Source organism: Callospermophilus lateralis, chromosome 10, assembly GCF_048772815.1.
Source record: "Callospermophilus lateralis isolate mCalLat2 chromosome 10, mCalLat2.hap1, whole genome shotgun sequence".
Lineage (NCBI taxonomy): Eukaryota > Metazoa > Chordata > Mammalia > Rodentia > Sciuridae > Callospermophilus > Callospermophilus lateralis.
The window spans coordinates 64,261,624-64,284,959 of NC_135314.1; the positions used below are offsets into that span (position 1 = coordinate 64,261,624).

At 37.7% G+C, this 23,336-nt stretch overlaps 1 protein-coding gene across 5 annotated transcripts in view; it reads right to left on the minus strand.

Annotated features, from left to right (window-relative positions):
• Nucleotides 1-23,336, minus strand: part of Sidt1 (SID1 transmembrane family member 1) — an 81,847-nt gene that overhangs the window by 39,104 nt on the left and 19,407 nt on the right. For 3 of the 5 annotated variants that reach the window (XM_076868860.2, XM_076868862.2, XM_076868861.2), the window contains exons 3-9: nt 22,952-23,122; nt 8,244-8,289; nt 4,831-4,932; nt 4,075-4,158; nt 2,995-3,082; nt 1,745-1,816; nt 1,263-1,356 (exon numbers count right to left, since the gene is read on the minus strand). In XM_076868860.2, coding sequence (XP_076724975.2) covers nt 1,263-1,356; nt 1,745-1,816; nt 2,995-3,082; nt 4,075-4,158; nt 4,831-4,932; nt 8,244-8,289; nt 22,952-23,122 — 657 coding nt within the window. The remainder of the gene's footprint in view (nt 1-1,262; nt 1,357-1,744; nt 1,817-2,994; nt 3,083-4,074; nt 4,159-4,830; nt 4,933-8,243; nt 8,290-22,951; nt 23,123-23,336) is intronic. The other 2 variants (XM_076868863.2, XM_076868864.2) reach the window with 2 other exon arrangements.

The following is a 23,336-nucleotide window of genomic DNA, read 5'->3' on the forward strand; positions in this document are numbered from 1 at the left end:
TAGTCTTTACTATGATGTCTCCAAAATGATAATTTTTCCAATTCCAGGATCCCCTTCCTATCTACCAGTCAGCTCTTGGTCTTCTGCTATAGGCAAAAGCCCTCCCTTTTACTGTATTTGCTAGAAGCACCTTCCCTAATGGGTATCTGTTTTAGTGAAGTTGTTGAATTCATTGGATATATATATATATATATATATATATATATATATATATATATATGCAGATATTTAAGTCCTTCCTTTATTTATGATATATGGGCTCATGGCTTTCCATTTCTCCCCTAATGGTTTGTAATTCATTGTTTTCAATTATGTTGGTGCTTAAATTCTCCCAGATTTGGCTAGTAGTAGTACCAGGGTTTTTGAAGGCAGTATCTCAATTCAAAAGCTTCCTAAAGATCAGAAGGGACTTGGTTGAGTCAAAGATAGTTTTCAATCATTGAGACAGCTGTATCATTGAGATAGTAGAGAGATTTTCCTATAGACTGAGTCATCTTGCTCAACAGTCCTAAAACTCCATGCTGGCTTTGTTTTCTTGACATATTCAAGGGGAGAGAGAATATTTGTTTATTGTAAACCTCCTACCATTCTTTAGTAGTTGTTTCCCAGAAAGCACAACAAAGAATGGAATTCTCAAGACTCAGTCCTGCTGAGAGTAAAAGGAAGATTGGTTTTTTTTATGAGGGGCTCCAAATTCTTGGGAAGGGAAATTTCTTTGGTTAAATTATGGCACAATTATCTCCCTTCTTTTTCTCCAAAGGAACATTTTACTGGAAAATTGATACTATAATAGTAGAAAAGCACCTGGTAATGTGGTGTCAGAACATATTACTCTTGCTACTTATGGTACCTCAAGATTTATTTTAGGTATAAAATTTACTTTTTGATAGAATGTTTAAAGCTGTTTCATGTTAGTTCCATGTTAGGGACAACTGATCATTTCCTACAGTCTATAGGATTTCAGTTTAAAAAGACAAGCTGTCTTTCGGTTGAGTTTTCATTATGAAAATAGCCAACACCGTATCAGCACGAACCATGTGCATGACCCTGACATGAACTCTGCTAGTTACACTATTCTATGAGGTAAATTATTATCTCATTTTGCATGAGAAACCCGAGGCCCAGGACGTTAAGTAGCCTACCCAAGGTCCCAGTCAGTGGCTGAGGTAGCCTTGACCCCAGTCAATATGGCTCTAAAATCTCTGCTGTCATTACATGGAGACAGGCAAAGGCGTGAACAGTCCTTGAAACTTTGGACCTACCTCACGTAATGAACAAACACCATGAGCAGGCATCCCACGTAGAAGGAAAAGAAGATGAAGACACTGAAAAGACTGGCTTTCACGTAAACGGATTCTGAGAGGAGAGAAATGATGTTGATCAGGTTGTCCTCGGGAGGAGGAGGACTACGTCTGGGACAGGACAGCTTAATGGGCCCACCTCCATCATACCCCTTCTTAAGTCCCAAGAAATTTTCATTCAGAGCAGCAAAGGTGCAGGAGGTCATCCACACATCACCCCTTCTTATTATCCTCAGGGAAGACTTGGGAAGGACTGCTGTATTCAGCTCTAGAACTGGGTTCCCTTTCTAATGAGGTGTCCTGATTCCCTCTTCTATCTCTAGGGCAAATGGACCTTAGTTTTTCTGTGATGATCTTCCCTGGGAGGATGACAGTGTTGAACCATGTGTGAGAAATGTCCTGACATAGGAGTCTCTCCACCACATCCCAGAGTCAACACTGACCTTTAATGGAAGGAACGATGGTCACTTTAAGTTTCTTTGTTCGTTGTAGATTCCAAGTCTGGTTCTCATTTTCTGATAAAAACAAAACAAAAGCCAAACCAAACCAACAAAAATAAAAACGAAAGACCGAAAACAACAACAAAAACAAAGCAGAAGGTGTAATGGATTAGATATGCAATTCTTGTCCTCTCTTCTGAGTAGTTGTACAAAAATGTCCAGAATTAACTCTGGCTGCTGAATTTCATTTTAACAAGAAAAGGAGGAAAATCTAACTTTCAAATCTTCAAACTATCTAATATTCCTTTTGGTTAAAAGTCTCAATTTGGCCTTTGCCTGAGCACATTTTAGTTGCACCAACTGATGCAAAAGAGACTTCAGTGTCCTTCCTTCAGTGAAGAAGGATTTGGTCCTTCCCTTTATGTCCACAGAGATCTGAAGAAAACAGTTGTAAAAAACAGAAAGCTATGTCTTCCTTTAGTTCGCATTTTTCTTCTGGCCAGTAAAAAGTTGTTTTTTCCTTGAGCAGCTTATAGTTTACTAAGGAACACTGACACTGGTAAAACTCCACAGTTATGTAATTAAGAATTTCTGCATGCTAGCAGAAATTTCACCCAAACACTGAAGGAACCATGTTATACTCAACAGTAAATACTCTCTGTGTTGTTCATAAATTGTTCTTCAGCAGGGGATAGGAGGTCTATATTGTCAATTAACAGCCTATTCCATTCCCAAGGTAGAACTGGGTAGTTACCCATAACTCTTTGTACTATGCCTGAGAGCTCACATAACCCCTTATCTTTGGGATAAAGCCATCATACTCAGCTTTCTTACTATCTTATGTGGTATAATTTCGGCAGCCTGAATGGTAAAATCTAAATTTTCTGTGTACATCTTTATGGAAATGATTACTACTGATAAATATAAGGGTTCCATCTTAGGAAACTCATCTTAGGAAATAGACCTTGACCCACTGTGTAATATCTTTACTTCACCATTGCAAATATTTGCTGAGTAAAGGGCCAACTGAGTGAGTTTACTTACATGGCCCGAGGGAGTGTAAGACTTTAAAACGTTGGGATGTACTAAATGACATTTTGCAGAATCAATAGTACCTTTAGTCTACTATTTTCTTCCTCAAGTGTCTCTCAGACTGCCCTGCCAAGTCACTGCTGATGGACCCGTAATGGGAACTAGAGATAAACGTGTGGCTTCCTTTCATTCCCTTCCAGGTATTTCTCACTATCTCTTACCCTGGATGAAGAATGATCCTCCACACGCATAATCTTCAGGTTTTATCACAAACACCACGAAGAACTGCTCATCTGGAAAATCCTTCTTCTGTGTAAGACATAACAACCTTATGATAGGCCCATAAGGGAGACAGCGAGAAGAAGGGAGAAAGTCCATGGGGGTAGGGACACAAAGAAAGAGAAAAGTAGAGTTCACCCCAGCCCTTTACCCACTTGGAAAGGACTCTCACATAACTGTAATTGATTCCAGATTATCTACAATAAGATAATTATTGCATCAAAGAAATTAAACACATACGCTACTATGGTTTGAGTCTATTTTGTGCCCACATGAGTGCTTAGAACTATGATAGGCACCTTACAAATAATGTCAATAACCTACACTTAATAATTAATATCTGCATATTAAGTTTTTGTTTTAAAATCTAATGATAAATGACTTTTCTAAAAGTTATACACTCAGCAGTTAAATAAATAATTCAGGTGAGGGAGGTGAAGGACCCAAGTTGGGAGTCTTGATTTTGACTTTCTCTTTGAGCTTCTCTGTGTTCCAGTTTCCTCATCCATGAATGTACTATGTACCTTTTTACATGGAAATAATAATTTAATTACAAATACCAAAGGAATAAACTGCTGCACACAACAGTTCATATTGCTTTGAATCTGTCATTTTGTCCAGTTGAAGTCATATTTTGCTGTTACCGGTACAGACTGTTAGAATATATTTAATTGCTGTAAGTGGATCTGATAAACTTTATTGTAAATTGACAGCTTCCAATGAATAGAACTCTTTTGTCCTTATTTCTCTAGGCAATCTGTCAGTTATGTGTCCCACTGCACCATGGGTTCCCAAGAATCCCCATGGATGGGGAGAAATCCCTACCTAGAAGAATAGCATCATTTGTGATCACTCAGCTTTGGTTTTACCAATAACAATCTTAGTTTTAAACCAATCAGAGAGGAAAGAGATCCAAGGTACACAGGGGATAGCCATCTCTTTTGAACGCTAGTTCAGTAGGTAAACTGACTACCGCTTAAGCATTGTCATGACAACAGTGGACACAAGAAGCAACGTCTCACCTGTAGTGTGATGGCAGCTTTCTTGGTCATGGACTGATAGACACCATTAAATTCCACATTGTGGTCAAGATCATACACTGGGCACTACAAAATGCATAAAGATTAAAATGAAAGAATCATTAATGTTACATAATGTCATGTCACATGTAGAACTTGTCCAGGCTTTTCCACCTGGACCACAGATCCTTACTAAGAAACCATGAAAGGTTTCTCCCCAGCACAGTTATGAAATAGCCCGCCTAATATCTGGTGTCTTGGCCTTTCAAGTTAAAGTCACTTTACACTCAAGATAACTATGAAAAGATTGTCTTAAAGTATATAACACATTCCCCATTTCTTTTTGTTAACACCTGGTAAAATTGAATGTTACAATAAAAATTGTAAAACAGAACAAATGGTAGGTTTCTATTCTACTTTTTTTGTGGAACCCACAACTTGGTCTTCCTTGTTCTTTGTCAAGATCCATATTACCTCTTCCCTTCCTCTCTCCTTCCCTTTCTTCCACCCTTCTTTCTTTCTTTCTTTTTCTTTTCTTTTTTTTTGTGAGAAGCCAACTATTCTTTGTCTTTTATCTCTCTAAATAAATGTCTGCAAACATGAACATGCACTTAGGTGCATAAGATACTTTTCTTATTATTTATCAATTTGGGGGAGACACATAGTGTAAGAGGATGCTGTGGTCCTTTCTCTTCCCTTTCATTTATTCTAGATAATACAATACTCCCTATTAGAAGGCTGACAAATATCAGGACTCACCATGATGTTCTGGACTGAGACAACAGAACATGGATAAGCCATTTCCGATACCACTTTAATGATAACTGAGTCCACATCTTTGGGAAATTTGTATAGAAAATACTGAGAAAAAGAAAAGGAAAGATATGATTTGTTAATATTAGGAAATACTTACAGTGATGGACTCAAACCATTTTCACATGAATAAGACTGTATTCTCTACTATCAAGTACAAAGTTCAGATGCAAATCTCAATGAATTGTTATTATTTCAGACAGCACTCATCTCATGCATATTGAGCAACTGACAGTTCTGCCAGATGTTAGAAAGATTTAGCAGGAAATATGACAAAGTCACCATTCACCCAAAGATGCCATTTCATTTTATGGTGTGACCATTTCTTTTCAAATAAATTGTGCATTTCCTACTTAAGAAGTACCCCCCCAACACACACACAAACCCTTAGAATTATAAATATGCGGATATAACATGAGGCAAGATTTATTTCTGTGTGGCCAATGTGAAATATGAAGCCTCACCTTGAAAAGCAGGTAAGCCTGTTCTTCAAGCATTTTGACCACTTTCTCATAGGCAAGAATTAGTGCTACACCAATCTTTCCCTTAGACCTTCCACCAAAGAATCTAAGAAGACATTTAGATTCCAAGATGAGATCCTATATCTAGCTCCTAAAATATGTTCACAATCTTTGGCAAACTCAGGCATATTTAAAGACACTTGCCAAAAAAATGATCAGAATCAAAACATTTAAAAAAATTATCAGAAGTAGGAAACATTTCTAATAGAAAGAAGTTATACTATTTACATATACAAATTATGAGTCCACTGGGAATACCCAGTGGACTCATAATCCATAAGTATCGACTCTTAAGTTTTAAACATGTCACTAATGATGAAGAAAGGGAGAATCTGCTCAATAATGATAAGCTTGGGAAGTCAATGAGAAACTATGTCAAGCTTCTGATTAAGATTTTGAGGAAAATAACGCAAATGAGCCCCACATGCTAGGACTCTAATAAATCCATCCCTTTAAAAGACAAGCAAAACATAATACAATTTGTATTCTAATATCATTTTTTTTTACTAATATTGTTTTGAGAACCAGGGCAATAAAAATGGAATGTTTTTCAATAATCCAAAAGTTTCTGATGGGGAAAAATCATATTAAGATAAAGAAATGTTAATAATGCTGCTTTTTGAAGTTTATTCATATCTTGTAAAAGTCAGTAATACCTCCAAGAACTCTCTTCATTTTTGAGTTTGATTCAAATACATATAATACAGGGCTCTTTAAAAGGTAGAGAGTCTGGAATTCCCAAACGGAATTTTTGGTACTCAGGGGAATGGCACTTTGTAATTAAAGAGGATTATTATGATTACTATTGGCAATGTTGAGCATCATATATATTTCTCATGATGATTATTGAATTTGTGCAAGCAGTTGCTACTTATGAACACCTTATTGATATGCTCAAGTATTATCAATCTCGTTGTCTCTAAGTTACCATAAATCCAAACAAATGTTTTTGACCCCTGCCCTAAAAATCTACTTCAACTAGAGTAAGCAAATGACAAGTAGGCACAGCAATGGCTGGAATTTAGGCTAAAAATCACCATGTAGGCCCTGACTAGCCACCCAGTTTCTGCAACCAGTCAGTACAGCAACCTGCTTCTACCTTATAGGAGGAGAAGCAGTGATTGACAGAGGCTGTCTGGGAATGTTCAGCTACATTCACTTTAGATGAGTTTACAGCATTAGAAAATCTTTTCTGTAAACAAAGAGGATAATAAAATACAGGTCAAATGGAAATAGTTAAGAGTAAAGTAAGACTTTTATAGGTATCAAAGACTTTTCATGTTTTATTAGTTTGTTCTAAGTATTTGTCATTCTAGTGTGGGGTTTATATACAAAGTATTTAGATTTTGACATTTACATATTTTTAAAAATAAAAAGGAGCCAAATATATAATTGTCACTGATTGTCAGACTACAAGCTCTTCTATTAGATTGTGTATACAATATTCATGGATCATATTTATCATAGTCGGTGCATACTTCACTCTTTCTGTAGTTAGTGCAAGTTGTTCTGTCTTTTTCTAAGTATCTCTCATTGTACCTAGCAATACTGCTTTTTTTTTTAAATTAATGGTCAATAAATGTTGAAGGCAACTGATTATGGTCTATGGTCCTCGCTAGCCTTCAACTTATGATCATCCTGCCTCAGTCTCTGCAGTAGTCAGGGTCACATGGATGTGCCACCATGCTTGGCTAATTTTAATTTTTAAAAGATGTGTAGGAGTCAGTTCATACAGACTTAGGAAAGCTCATTGCATGCATCTCTTCCCAACTCTATGATCTTGAAATCAGCCATGATAGAAGTATTTACACTGCAGGAATGTGCAGATGCCATAAAATAAATGAAGGCATTTTCTCTGAGAAAAGTTGCTCAATATTTACCAGCACACCAGTGACTGTAATAGGTTTACAACAGTTCAAAAATATTTTAATATCAGATTTACTATATCCAAAGCAAAAGAATTTAGGACCAAAATTGTATTAAAGCCTGCAAAAAATTTATAATAAATACTAAGACAATAAATAAACCTGTTTTAAATTTGCTATTTATACTCTTTAGAAACTATAAAAAAGTTTAAAAAAGTAGCTAGAAATGTTACCAAAAACAGCCTGAAATAATCAAAATTTTCATGTATTTATTCTGTTTGTGATTATGACTTCATGAGGAACACCCAAAATAATTAATTCTCATGTTACATTTTTATCAGCATTCATGCTCTTTTTTTTAATGCCAGGAGAAACTTACATATTCTAGCAATAACACTGTAGAAATTAAAATCTGGCCTATTTTTGTCATACTTTCAAGTTAATTATTGGTGTATCTGTTTGGTGTGTGAGCCACTTTCTGTTCCTCCCCATCCCAAGTATAACATCCACAGTGATAGAATTTGTATCTCTCTCTTCTTTATCCTGTGCTCCCAGTACCTGGTGCAATCTCCATTGTATTTGGGACATAGTAAACATACAATCTGCTCAATGAAGATTAAACCAAGGCACGCCAGGAAACAAATATCATGTCTTTCATTTCACACCAACTAAGGGGATAAAATTAAATGTTGTGGGGCTGGGATTGTGGCTCAGTGGTAGAGTGCTCGCCTAGCATGTGCAAGGCCTTGGGTTCGATCCTCAGCATCACATAAATAAATAAATAAAATAAAGATATTGTGTCCAACTACAACTAAAAAATAAATATTAAAAAAAATTTAAATGTTGTGTCCCAAATCCCAGTGACAGGAGGAACAATCTAGAATGCAAATACATCTTAAATTGTGAAAGCTCATGGTTTCTGAGGGTAATACCAATAGGTGGGCTCTTAATAACTCTTGGGGCCCTCACTTACCTGAGGTTGAGAAGGGCTGGCAGTGAAGTGAAAGGCAACGTTTGTCCTGAGAAATGTAAGTGGGAGAAGGGAAAGAGGGAAAAGTGAGAAAAAAGCATGAGTTAGCATGCATAAATCATTATTTAAAAAGAAAGTCATCTTAACCTAGACAGAAGGAGGACCTTACGCTTTGTGAAGGGAGTTTATCCCCTCAAACTGATAACTAAATGGGGAGTTGGTGGTTTCAACTCTTAAGAATGATCAAATTGGAGAAGATGATTTTTATATCTTTAAATATCCACGAATATCTACCTATATAAGTAAGTGCTTTGGTTGCTTTTAAGGACATTTTTGCCTTTGGACTCTAATTTTTACAATCAAGTACAGAGTTTAGGTATTAGAAGTGAGTTGAAAGAAAAGAAATGAAGACTTGGGGATAAGGTAAGGTAATTACACTTTGGATAATGTAGGTTCCATTTCAAAATAATTTTGATGGATACATGGCAGAAGATAATTGAAAAAGAAAACATGATGAATAGGTAATCACTCTTGCATGGTTGCTGGTGATAAGCATAGCTCTTTTTCTCTCCTGTTGCCTGACACACCTGCTCAAAATTCACCAAGATTTTGTCCTTCTTGGGTTAGGCATTGCCTTCTAAGACCCAACTTTAAAATGTAAATACTGCCCAAATAATATATTGGAAGCTATTTTCTCTCCAAATGGAAATTTACTGCGAATCATTTTATTAGATATTTATGACAGAAATGATCCAGGCACTAAGGAATGGAGAACTCAAGGAGTATGGAGGATGCATGCTTTGAAGGCTGCCTGGAGGGAACATTTGAGAAACAGTTCAAGAGGCCGGAAAACACAAAGGACAAATTGGTTCTTCTCTACACCTTGTGAGAGTTGCTCTTAGGCGGTTTTGCTTTTTCTGGCTCTTGCTTCATTGTTAGCCTTGTAGATCTTACATACAAGTCTACTGTTCTTGAAATTCTCCAAGCTGCTGAAACACCTTTTCTAGGGATGTCATACCCTAAACCTGTCTAATGTACACCCCTCTCTGCTTTTTTGGGAATTTGAACCGGAATTTTTGGAATCTGTCACCATCTTCATCTCCTGGAGCTCTGTGAAGACTCTTCCTTCCCACTCCTAATTTTCCTCTTTTAAAAATTAAATATCTTTTAAACTTGGAGCTTCCTTTATAAGGGGCATGTCAAGACATTTAAGCAAGATATGTATAATTTGAGGTTTTATTTAGAAGCATAAGACTTGAACACTATTTAAATAAAGACATGGCCACAATTTAGGCTTTTATTGAACTGGGCTCAGAATTTAGCTCACAACAATGGATGAAATTTTTATATATTCCCTTTCAACAGAAATCGTCATCCATGTAGAAGATTGGTTCTGCTAAAGCACTGTTGAAAACTCCTGGCCTTAAGTCACCTAAAGGAGCCCAAGTCCATGTGAAACCTTGTTGTGAGTCTCTACTAAGGATCCACAACCTGAGTCAGGATCTGTGGTTTTATGTGTGGCCTGAGAGTCATCTGCTGTCATCAGGGCAACAGGGGCACTCAGCTCACTTTGTTGACAGGTCAGAATAGGAAGAGGACACTGATTTTCTTGGTTAGCAACAGACAGCATGAGATTTCCTGAAACAACTGTGTACTTAGGGCAGAAATTGATTTTTATCTACCTCTTCATTTGAAGTCCATTATAACAGAATTTATGGACATCAATATGCACTTTGTTTTTTTCTTGTTCGTTATGTTTTATTTGCTAGTATAATGCATGAAAACTTTGAAAGTATATCATCATCATCATCACCATTATTATTATTATTTTTGGTACTGGAAATGGATCCCAGGGGTGCTTTACCACAAAGCTACATCCCCAGCCCTTTTTAGTTTTTATTTTGACACAGGGTCTCACTAAATTTGTTTCATTTGATAACCACTTACCATCTAATCCTTTATTGTCTTTTTGTCATCGCATCCTGTAATTTTTCCAAAAATGACAAGAAAAACACCTATCGGGAATGCTCCAAATATATTCACTGATGGATCAAATAATGGTACAGCAGCAATAGTTACACCTGATCAAACTTTTACATTTTTAGTACCCAAACAATCAGCTCAAAAGGTAGAGCTTAAGGCAGTATTACAGGCTTTTGTGATGTTTAAAAATTCTGTATTTAATTTATTTTCCGATAGTCAGTATATAGTTAATGCTGTAGTATCCCTTGAAGATGCTGGTAGGATTTCCCCTTCCTCTACTATTTTCCTTTTGCTTTCCACTATACAAAGTCTAATCTGGGACAGAAAAGATCCATTCTTTATAGGACATATCAGGGCACATACAGGATTGCCTGGAGCCCTTAGTTTGGGCAATGATTTAGCAGATAAAACTACACATGACATACATATTTTCTCTACACTAGAAGAAGCTATAAATTTTCATAAAAAGTTCCATGTCAATGCTAATACTTTACAAAAGTGTTTTAAAATAACTAAGGAACAAGCTAGACAAATAATAAAACAATGTCAAAATTGTGTGACCTTTTTACCACAAGTTAATCTTGGAGTCAATCCTAAAGGATTGATACCTAACCATATTTGGCAGATGGACGTCACACACTTGCCAGAATTTGGAAAATTAAAATATTTGCATGTTACAGTTGATACTTCTTCTGGATTTTTGATGGGCTCCCTTCATGCCAGAGAAAAAACTAAAGATGTTATAGCTCATTGCTTACAAAATTTTGCCACTGTGGGCGTTCCAAAACAGTTAAAAACAGATAATGCCCCTGGTTATACTTCTACCTCTTTTAAACAATTTTGCTCATCATTTGGCATTACTCATATAACAGGAATACCATACAATCCACAGGGACAAGGCATAGTTGAAAGAGCTCATCAAACTATTAAAATGTACTTATTAAAGCAAAAAGAAGGAATTGGGAAGGGGTATATATTCCCCAAAGATAAACTTAAAATAACCCTTTTTACTCTAAACTTTTTAAATTTGGATTCATCAGGGCTTAGTGCTGCGGAAAGGCATATGTGTCCAAAAAATGTATATAAGCCCAAGGTACTTTGGAAGGATATTCTAACAGGACAATGGAAAGGTCCTGACCCAGTAATTGTCTGGAGTCGGGGGTCTGTTTGTGTGTTTCCACAGGGAGAACAGCAGCCGATTTGGATTCCAGAGAGATTAACTAAGGTCCTGACCCAGTGATTGCCTGGAATCGGGGGTCTGTTTATGTGTTTCCACAGGGAGAACAGCAGCTGATTTGGATTCCAGACAGATTAACTAAAGCGATTTCTACAGACCAAAAAGAAGATGTGATATCCAGAACTCCAGTTTGGTTATTCTTACATCTGCGACAGAACCAGAATACTTTTTTCAATATCTATTTTATTATTGCCCTTTCCCATATTTTTTTTGAGCTCATACAGACCTAGGTTAATGTTTTGCTGATCAGTCCTATTTTTTGACTATAGAGTTTTTAAACATTGCAATGGAGATTTCACCTGTAAAAAGTTATAAGGCCTTTACTATTATGTTATGTGTTGTATGTATTATGTGTGTACACTTGTGTTTTGTGTTTGAATGTACGTATGTCCATATGTCATATATGATGAGCGCTCATGAAAAAATGGATCCAAATAATTTTTTTTTATTCACGTGATTTAAATGGTTTAATTTAAATTGGGTAAACAGCTGTTGAAGATTGTTTTAAAATGTGAACAAAAAAAGGAGGTTAACAGATCTGTTTGTTTACTTTCACCTTTCCTTTTCATTATATTTAATAATTCTCTTACAGATAATGTAAATTGTTAAGAAAATTGTTTTCTTTTAGTGCCTTCTGGAATGTTACATAATTTTTTCTTTAGCCATTATTGCCAGAATTCCTATCTTCAGTGAAGACAATGTAAATTGTTAAGAAAATTGTTTTCTTTTAGTGCCTTCTGGAATGTTATATAATGTTATATAATTTTTCTTTAGCCATTATTGCCAGAATTCCTATCTTCATCCCAGTGCATGAAGACAAAGATAAAACCAATCTACAGCTTCTGCAATAGCCATCACTGAACTGCTTGCAGAACTTGCCTGGACTATGTATCACTTATATGCATTGTGAACTCACTTGTATGCATTGTGAACTATCTGTTGGTGCAGCGACTTCTGGTAGTGTTGGGGTATTTATGCTGATGGTGTCATCGGTGGTACAATTTTTCCAAAAGGAGCCCTCAGCTGGCTTGGTGTATCTTCCTCCCTTCTGTTTGTCATGATCGTTCAGCTAAAATTTGGGGGCCAACAGAGGTGAGGCAAAGAACCTCACCCCCCCGCTGGTACGAAGACCTCTACACAGGTGTGGCTGTATACTGGACTGGTAGTCAATGACGGGTAAGATCCAATTACTATGGTACCAACCTAAGACAGGAGGCTGACGCCTTGAGGTCAGCTCATCCGATAACGGGTAAGGACCATATGTACTATTGGACAACCTAAGGCAGACACGGTCCCTAAGCCACATGCTTGTTGTTTAAACAGAGAGGGGGAGATGTTGAGAGCCACAGCCGAAGGGGCTCCAGCAAACTTTCAGACTGCCAGCTGATGATTGGCTCACAGCGGCCCCAGCAACATCTAGCTGATTGGCTCCTCTGCGGTGATGCTCATTGGGCTGTTTCCCTGCCCTTTCAGACCACGGAGCTGCTCATTGGGGGACTTTTTTGGCTCCGCCCATGCGACCCAGCCAATCGGCCTCAAGAGCAGGAGGATTGTGGGAGGAAGAGGTTGTTGGGGTGTGTGGCTTGTGGGAAGCCGGTGGTGGCAGTTGGGCTCTGAGGGTTTTTTCCTGAGGAGCTGTTTTGTTTATCGTGTGTGGTTCTAAAAATAAAGTTAGTTTCTTTTGACAAGTGGCTCCTGAATTGTGCCCAGCCAGACTGCAGCATTTTTATTTGCTAGTATAATGCATGAAAACTTTGAAAGTATATCATCATCATCATCACCATTATTATTATTTTTTTTGGTACTGGAAATGGATCCCAGGGGTGCTTTACCACAAAGCTACATCCCCAGCCCTTTTTAGTTTTTATTTTGACACAGGGTCTCACTAAATTTCTGAGACTGTCCTCGAACATGTGATCCTTGTCTCAGACTCCCAAGTGTCTGGGCTTACAGGCATGTGCCACCATTCCCAGCTGAAAGTACAGTATTGAATTTAAGACTATTACATTTAACTCCTTTCTTTCTCTTGGAGTCAACAGTATTTGCATAATAAATGTTGTTTGTTGGGGATGAAATATTGTTTCTTCTTTTGTGATTCCTAACAGAGGTGGAGATAGTTTTATCAAGGGTCATCAACCATCAGAGTAAAGATAATAGAAATTCATATGTACTTTTAGTTTTAGAGAAAGAAGCATCAAATTTTCAACTTGTTTGTTGTAAAAATCAAGAACAGGAAACAATACTTATTCAACAAATATAAGAGATGAAAGTGCAATTTTGTTTCTTTGTTTTGTAATTTCAAGGAAGGACAGAGGGAAAAGAAACAGATGGAATCAAGGGCAGGTGCAGATGAAGGAGAGGGGGTAAAGAAGAGGCAGACAGGAAACCATGGGGACAGAGAAAGAAACAAGAAATCATTTAAAAAAATTTTTTTTGTGTCTGTGTTTCTGGTGATTGAACCCAGGACTTTATGCATGTAAGCAAAAACTCTATCAACTGAGCTATATCCCCAGCCCTTTTGTGTATATTTTTTGGGGCAGGAGTACAGGGGATTGAACTCAGGGGCACTCAACCACTGAGCCACATCCCCAGCCCTATTTTGCATTTTATTTAGAGACAGGGTCTCACTAAGTTGCTTAGTGCCTCACCACTGCAGAGGCTGGCTTTGAACTCTCGATCCTCCTGTCTCAGCCTCCCGTGCTGCTGGGATATAGGCGTATGCCATTGTGCCTGGTGAAACAAGAAATCTTTACAGGAGGATAATAAAATAGATGAAAAAAGAAAGAGGGTTGGGAAGAAAGGGTAAGTGGAAGGAGAGGCAGGCACAAAAGTTCAGTAGTTTTTTTTTTTTAATTGCATACTTTAAATACATGACAGCTGGAAAAAAGTTCAGTAATTTTTGAGGTGAGTCCCAGAGAGTTCTCTCAGAATCACAGCATCATACTCATCAGCAAGCCCCTGACACAGAGAGCCATGGGTGTTCCAAACCTTTATTTGTTGAAGGAAATGATGCTGTATTATTGCCTTGGACTATGAACTTCATTCCCTATAATCTTCCAACTGACATCTGTACAGGGTTCCCGTCACTGCCCAAACCTTTCTCCAGCCCTTCTATCATCTCCAACCCTGTCTCTGCCCTTCATCCCTCTGGTCTAAGTATGAACTCTGTGCTTATATACTAAATTCTATCCTTTCTATCCTTCTCTAGGACTTGGCTTTTACAAATCAACTTTTCTGTGAATTTAATCTGCTTTTCAACCCCTTGGTTATAAATATATCCCAGTCTTGACCATTTTCAAAATAAATAACAAACCACCCCAATATTATTCTACCCTTATCTCTGTTTCTCCCTTCTTTAATGTAATCCTATACCCCTCCTCTTCTTCACAAGCCAGCTTATTTATTTAAAGAGTTTCTACTCTCATTCATTTTTCCCTTTGCCTGCTCTTGTCATGGTTCCTTTCCCATCATCCCCTTGAAACTGCCTGTGCTGATGGGAACAGTCCCCTCTTGTTTCAGTCCATTTGGGCAGCTGTAACAAAATACCATAAACTGGGTGCTTACGTTTTTGTTTGTTTGCTTGCTTTCTTGGCTAGGTGTGGAACCCAGGGCCTCATGCATGCTAGGCAAGTGCTCGATCACACTGAGCTACACCTATCATCAATCAATGGAGTACTTACAAAAGTTAGAAATGTATTCCTCACAGTTTTGGAAGTTGGGAAGTCCAAGATCAAGATGCCTGCAGACTTGGTGTCTGAAGAGGGCCTGCCTCTTTATTGATGGTACTGTTTCACTGCATCCTCATGTGGTAGAAAAATGTGAAGAGTCTCTTCTACAAGAATGCTGATCCCATTCATGAGGGCCCCACACTCATAACCTTTTCACTTCCCCAAGGTCTCACCTCCTAGTACCATCCCCTTGGTAGTTAGGATTTGAATATATCAATTTGGGGGAACACAAACCTTCAGACCATAGCACCTTCTAACAACTAAATCTAGTGACTTAACCCTCAACTATCTTTATCTCTCCATGAATCTGATATTGACAATCACTTTCTCTTTTTTTTTTCCTTTCCACATTTTTTAATTGGTGCAATAGAGTTGTACACAGTGATGGAATTGTTGTTGCATATTTGTACATGAACACAAAATAACAATATAATTTGGCCAATATCACTCCCCAGAACTCCCCACTTCCTCCCACTTCTTCATCCATTTCTTCTATTGATCTCCCTTTGATTTTTAGGAAAAAATCTGCCCCCAACTTTGTTTTCCTTTTTCCTCTCTCACTTCCTTATATGAGAAAACCATATGACTCTTAATCTCTAAGTTTTGCTTAACATGATGGTCTCTAGTTCCACTTATTTTCCTGCAAATGCCATAATTATATTTTTTTTTGTGGCTGAATAAATCTCTGTTGTGTGTGTGTGTGTGTGTGTGTGTGTGTATCCAACATTATCTTTATCCATTCATCTGATGATGGGCACCTGGGTTGGTTCCATAGTTTGGTTATTGTGAATTGTGTAGCTATAAACATAAATATGCATGTATCATTGTAGTAAGATGACTTTAATTCTACAGGATGAATACTGAGGAGTGTATTCCTGGGTCATATGTTGGTTCCATGCCTAGTCTTTTGAAGAACCTCCATACTGATTCCCATAGTGATTGTACTAATTTATAGTCCCACTAACAGTGTAAAAGTGTTTCTTTTTCTCCACAACCTCTCCAGCATTTAATATTATCTGTATTCTTAATTATTGCCATTCTGACTGGTGTGATATGAAATCTCAGTGTAGTTTTGGTTTGTTTCTCTAATTGCTAATGACGTTGAATATTTTCTCTATTTGTATTTTGTATTTTAACTATTTGTATTTCTTTTTTGAGAAGTGTTTGATTAATTCATTTGCCCAGTTATTAATTGGGTTATTTGATCTTTTAGGTGTAAAGTTTTTTGTGCTCTTTATATATTCTAGATATGATTCTATCAGAACAGTTGCTAACAAAGATCTTCTCCCAATCTATAAGTTCTCTCTTCATATTCCTAATTGTTTATTTGTTATGCAGAAGCTTTTTAATTTGATGCCATCTAATTTATTAACTCTTGGCTTTATTTACTGAGCTTTAGGGGTTCTATTGAGAAAGTTGTTGCCTATGCCTACAAGCTTTCTCTGTCTTGAAACACTTCCCTCCTCGGGCTTTATGATACCTGCTTTCCTGGGTTTTCTTTCACATATCTAACTGTATCTACTCAGCCTCTTTTGATAGCTCCTACTTCTCAAACCATTCTTCTTTTTTTTTTCTCAAACCATTCTTTACGAGATGTAAGTCATAGTTCTGTTCTTGATCTTCCCATCTTTCTTAGCCACATGTATATATTCAGTTGCCATAAATACTACAAAAGTAATGGTGACTCTCACTCTGTCCAGCCATCTCCTGGGCTCCAGTTATAGAACACAGACTACCTGTTAAGCTTCTGCCCTTGATCATTCCTCAAGCACCTCAAACTCCACTCGATTAAAATGGAATGTACTGTCCCTTCTCTGATTCCAACTCATCATGTCTTTTTGACAATAAACCTCACCAGACTTCTAGCGTCATCATGGGCTTCATCTCAGACTTCTCCCTATCATCTTCCATTTGAGTGATCCTCTCATTCTATTAGTGTGAAAGTTACGTGGATGTACTTGTTCCCCACTCAAAACACCATCTTTGCCCACTATAGCATCAATAACAAAAAGTAATATAAATATTTTGAGTCTCTCCCGAAATACTAAGGGATGATTACATAGTATAACACATAGTAGAATCATCCAAGTGCCTCCTAGCCATCCATTTCCTCAAACAAACAACAAAGAAAACGACTTTCGCAGCATGGTAGTTATATCTCATTTACACATTTTATCTGCTCAAAAAAAAAAAAAAGATTCAATATCTTTACTTAGAAGGCTATAGAGGGTCAAAGGCTATAAGTATTCACATAAGACTATAATTTTTTTTTATGTCTCTTATATCTGTTGAATTTGTGAATTTGCCCCTGGTATATTACTTGACTCTTCTTCTTCCTTACAACTTTGTTACCTCTATAATATGCTCAGGTCCTAATTATTACGTATTTTTCTCTATTCAATTAACTTTTCATTTGTCCATTTGCCTGTAATCTTTCTTCCACTCTAATCCATCTGCCACACTGCCACTGAAGTCATCTCAAAGGTCAGATACATTCATGTTATTTTGTTGCTTAAAATCCTTCAGTGGTGTCCCAACCCCCTCATTCAGCCTCCAAAACCTTAAACATCAAGGCTGGGTACTGTGTGTTTCTCCAGCCCTGTCTCCCATAACTCTGCCTTAGATTCGATGCAGAGCAGCCTTCCTGAAGGATTTTTACTTAGCGGGCCTTTCTTTTGGTACTAAGGATTGAACTCAGGTGCACTCAATCATTGAGCCACATTCCCAGTCCTATTTTTTATTTTATTTAGAGACAAGGTTTCATTGAGTTGCTTAGTGCCTCACCATTGCTGAGGCTGGCTTTGAACTCTCGATCCTCCCGTCTCAGCCTCCCGAGCTGCTGGGATTACAGGCATGCACCACCATGCCCAGCTCATCTTCCTTCTAGTAAGAGGACATTTTAAATTTTGTTCCTTTTAGTTATACATAAAAGTAGAATATATTTTGACATATTATAAATATATAGAATATAACTTCCCATTCTTGTGGTTGTACATGATGTGGAGTTACATTGGCCATGTATTCATGTATGACCAGTAAGAAAGTTATGTCTGATTCATTCTACTGTCTTTCCTATTCCCATCCTCCCTCTTTTCCCATCATTCCCCTTTATCTAATCCAATGAACATCTATTTTTCCCTCCCCATCCCCTTATTGTATGTTAGAATCCACATATCAGAGAGAATTTTAGGCCTTTGGTTTTTGGGGGATTGGCTTATTTCATTTAGCATGCTAGTCTCCAGTTCCACATATTCATCAGCAAATGCTGTAATTTCATTCTCTATGGTTGAATAATATGCTGTTGTGTATAGATAGCACATTTTCTTTATCCATCATCTGTTGAAGGGTACCTAGGGTGGTTCCATAGCATGTGAATCAAGCTGCTGTAAATATTGATTGGACAAAGAGGAGGGAGGAAGGGAAGGGGCATGGAAGTAGGAAAGATAATGGAAAGAGATGAACATCACTGTCATAGGTACATGTATGTATGATGTGACTCTACATTGTGTACAACCAGAGAAATGTAAAGTTGTGCTACATCTGTGTACAATGAATCAAAATGCATTCTGCTATCATGTATCAACTAATTAGAACAAATTAAATTTTTTTAAAAAAGAATATAAGTAACAATAAATGTTGGCAATAATGTGGGGGAAAAGGTACACTCATACCTTGCTGATGAGACCACATATTAGTACAACTGCTCTGGAAAGCAGTATGGACAGTCCTCAGAAAACTTGGAATGGAACCACAATTTAACCCAGTTATCCCTGTCTTGGCATTCACCCAAAGGACTTAAAATCAACATAGTATAGTGACATGTCCACTTAAGTTTTGTTAACTTCACTTCCTAAATTTTTTAAGTCGCCTTCTCTTTATTTATCCTGACCACTGACTGCATCAGCCTTCTAAGTCCTCTGCCTCCAATCTTGTCTCTTTCCATTCCCTGTGTGACTATGTAATGTAGACAATTATCTAAATTTCTTAACACCCCTCTGAACCTCCTCCCACCCTGTGATCATGTGCCTGCTTGCTCCAGCAAGCCCCTGCTGCTTCCTGTCTACAACTTCACACTGAGCATGGGGGACGCACTTTGGGAGTATGCTTAGTAGCAAAGTTGTGTGTGGTGTGTGGAGGGAGTGGGAGAGAACGGCAGTGAGTGAGTGAGTGCTTTAAGGATGAATTGTTTTATTTAAAGTTGGATTTAAATAAATAAATGTTTTATGGAATTGAGAAATATATTTAGGGGAACATAAAAACTGGAAGGACAGTTTTAAGCACAAAGTAGAAATAGCACATGATGATAAGAAGAACTCCAAACTGAGAGTTGGAAGCAAAGTTTAGCCCTGATTTTACACTTTCCTAGTTGTGTGATTTTGGAAAAGTCATTTAACATCTGTGAGCATCTGAGTCATAGGTAGTTCATGCATGTAGTTCCAGTTACTCAGAAGGTTGAGGCAGGAGGATCGCTAGAGCCCATGAGTCTGAGGCCAGTATGGGCAATATAGTGAGACCACCTCTCAAAACAACAACAACAACACAAAAAAAGGAACAAAAATTCCCAAGCCATCTCTGAGCATCAGATAGCTCATCTGTGAAAATGAAATGGATGCTTTAGACTCCAAAATTCTTTCAGTTCTTAAAGCGTATGGTTCTAGCTGGGCACTGTGGTGCATGGCTGTAATCCCAGTGACTCAGGAGGCTGAGACAGGAGGATTAGAAATTCAAGCCCAAACTGGGCAACTCAGTGAGACCCTGTCTCAAAATAAAAAATTAAAAGGGATGGGGATGTAGCTTAGTGACAGTATAACTCTAGGTTCAGTTCCCAGTACCTACCTCCTGCCCATAAAAGTATGATTCAAGCGGGGGGGAACCAACCCCAAAACATGTTCCATATATTTTCTTGTCTGCAAAAACTACAATGTCAGGAACTTCTGAGGTAATTCTTAAGTTTTTCTCTAAAAAGCTGGAGCCCAATTCTTACAGCAATCCTCAGCCATAGATTCTTAGTCCCTGGGGCTGGGGTTGTAGCTCAGTGGTTGAGCACTTGCCTCGCATGTGTGAGGAACTGGGTTGGATCCTCAGCACCACATAAAATAAATAAATGAATAAATAAAACAAAGATACTGTGTCCATCTACAACTAAAAAAAAAAAAATTAAAAAAAAAAAAGATTCTTAGCCCCATTCTCTGGATTTCTGGGTTATCAGCGATGCTGATAGAGCCAGGGAGGCAGAAACACAAATATCTCAGCTACCATTTTGAACTTATCTTGATCTCATAAAACTTGGTAACACTGTGCATTTTAAAATGCTCTCCATTTCTGGTTGCGGAGGCTAAAGGAGGCTAAATTGTATCATAAGATGTGGAAACAGAAACCGATGTGACAGAATAGATTTGCAGTTTCACTGACATGCGAATCATTCATTAACACTTGCACAGAGTTGTGACTTTATGACTTCAGTTTCTCAAAATTCAGTTCTCCCCCAAAACCCACACTACAATTCAAGTATACTGCCACCAGGTGACAGTGGGGTCAGAGACACTAATCAGGAAAGGCAAGTCTTCTCTGAAAGGTTAAACTGCACTCACTGTTCACATAGTGTGCTGCCACCCCCACTTAATGTATAACCGTGGATTCCCATATGGTTCAATATCAAACCGATTTTAAATTATTAAGTTAAACTGGATAACCACATTTGGAAATTGCTTTAGGGTAATGGTTCTCTACTCTGGATGCATGTTGGGGTCATCTGGAAAACTTTAAAAACTGTTTCAGTGCACAAAACTCCTCACTAAAGACCCTGATTTTTTTCCATTCTTTTTTGGGGGTGAACGGAGGGGATATCTTTTGCTCTTAACATTATCACATCATCTTTTTTAACACCAGAATTAATGCAAGGACTTAAAACAAACTGCTGTGTCTACTTCTCCAACCTTCTGACCATTCCTTCAGTCATTTATCCAATTGTTTTGATAGGTACAGTAGTATGTCCAGGATGCGGTGAAGACTAAGATAAATATTCAGTTCCTATTAGCAACTCCACTTGCTTAGACTGCTTTATAAATGGCCTTATTAAATGTAAAGAGGGGCTTTCTAATAGAACATTCTGTTCAGAAAAAAAAAAATGAGCTGCAAAATAAGGTAGCATACACTATTTTTTAAAATCCTGATTTTTTTTAATATTTATTTTTTAGTTTTCGGCAGACACAACATCTTTGTTTGTATGTGTTGCTGAGGATCGAACCCGGACCGCACGCATGCCAGGCGAGTGCGCTACCACTTGAGCCACACCCCAAGCCCCCCCAAAATCCTGATTTTTAAACTAACTTTTTAATCAAAATAGAATAAACAAACAGAAAAGCACAAAAATTGTAAGCATATTTCTCAGTGAGTTAATAGAACCACACATTTACTATTTCCTTCTTTTTTTTAATAGATCAAATGATTTTATTCTCCTGGTCTAAAGTAGCATATTATTACATAATGTGAATGAAAAATTCTTATATTACATATTTAAAAGGATTTTAAAGAAAAATTATGTCACTTCCCTCTCCATTCAATATTTACACTTTTCCCCCTAATATTCACATTTCCCATCTTCTACAAGTTTTATTTATTTACTATTTCCTTCTTAAAGACATCACTATCTTGGCTCCTAATATTACAGAGCAGTTTCACCTGTTAATAAACTTTATATAAATGAAACCAAACAGCATGTACTTTTGGGGGGTGCGGGTATTAGGGATTGAACTCAGGGGCACTCAACTACTGAGCCACATCCCCAGCCCTAGTTTGTATTTTATTTAGAGACAGGGTCTCACTGAGTTGCTTAGCGCCTCACCATTGCTGAGGCTGGCTTTGAACTCTGTCCTCCTGCCTCAGCCTCACAAGCTGCTGGGATTACAGGCATGAGCCACATGACTGTTGCATGTGTTCTTTTGTCTGGCTTTTGTTCAACATTGTGAGGTTTTCCCATGTCATTAGGTACAACAATAGCTTGTCCACTTTTATTGTCATGGATATTCCACTGAATAAATATCAAAATACCACAACCTCTAAATCCAGGAGTGGAGTATTTAGTTAGGACTGGCATACATCATCAGGCCTTTCAAATAATAACATTTTGGTAGTTGTAGTGGAATTTTATTGTGATTTATATTTATATTTCTGACAGCTTATGAGATGGCTTCTTTTTTTCCTTTTGAGGGAGCTTCTTTGGTGAAATGTCAGTTTCATGCCAATTTTTTCCAATGGGCTTGCCTGTTTGTTTTGTTTTTTAAAAAACAGGGGGAAATATGCTAGTTACTCCAAAGAAGGACAAAGCCACATTGCTATCTACATTCCCAATCTCAATGAAGAAAACTAAATAGCAATCAGGATAGGAAAATTAGTTTAGTCTTCCTTAAAACAAAAATCACAACTTCTTCCAGGAGTGTGGCAGTGGTTAGACATATAATGGTATCCAGACACCAATAATTCTTGACTGGATTATAGGCAGGACTGGGCCGTCATGCAGTTTTCCAAAAATGGACATATCTATGAGACCAACAGCTCTTTCCCTCTGCACCAGTCCCCTACTACCTCCCTTGTGATTAGATTAAGGTTTTGCTGGGCAGAGCCGTTCAGAATGTGTTAAAATAATATGCTAAATGGATTATTTCCTTGCAGCGTGCTAACCTGTAGGGATGGAAGCCAATTTGAACATCTACAAGCACAGGAAGTACAGACAAACAGAGAAAGGCCGCATGAGTCCTGCTTACCGGAGCTGGAAGTTCTTGATCTTGGTGACTAGCAGTTTGTAGTGGGCACCAAGTGGTGCCATGGATGCCACGTCTACAAAAATCAGTTGTTCCAAAGGTCCTGTTTCATTGGTTGCTTTTGAGGGACATAAGGTGCGACTGACTTCCTGGTAGTTGTAGCTCCTCTGGTATCTGTAGCAGATAAAGGAGCGCAACATCAGCAAGAATAAGGAAGAGACTCGGTAAGCCAGCAGGGGGAAAAGATGATCTCATTCCAATTCTTTCCAAGTTGCTTATTTTAAATTTTAGTCTAGATCTATTGATAGTGATTTTATAACTGGTGTTGTTGGCCAGGCGTGGTGGCGCATGCCTGTAATCCCAGCAATTTAGGATCCTAAGTTCAAGG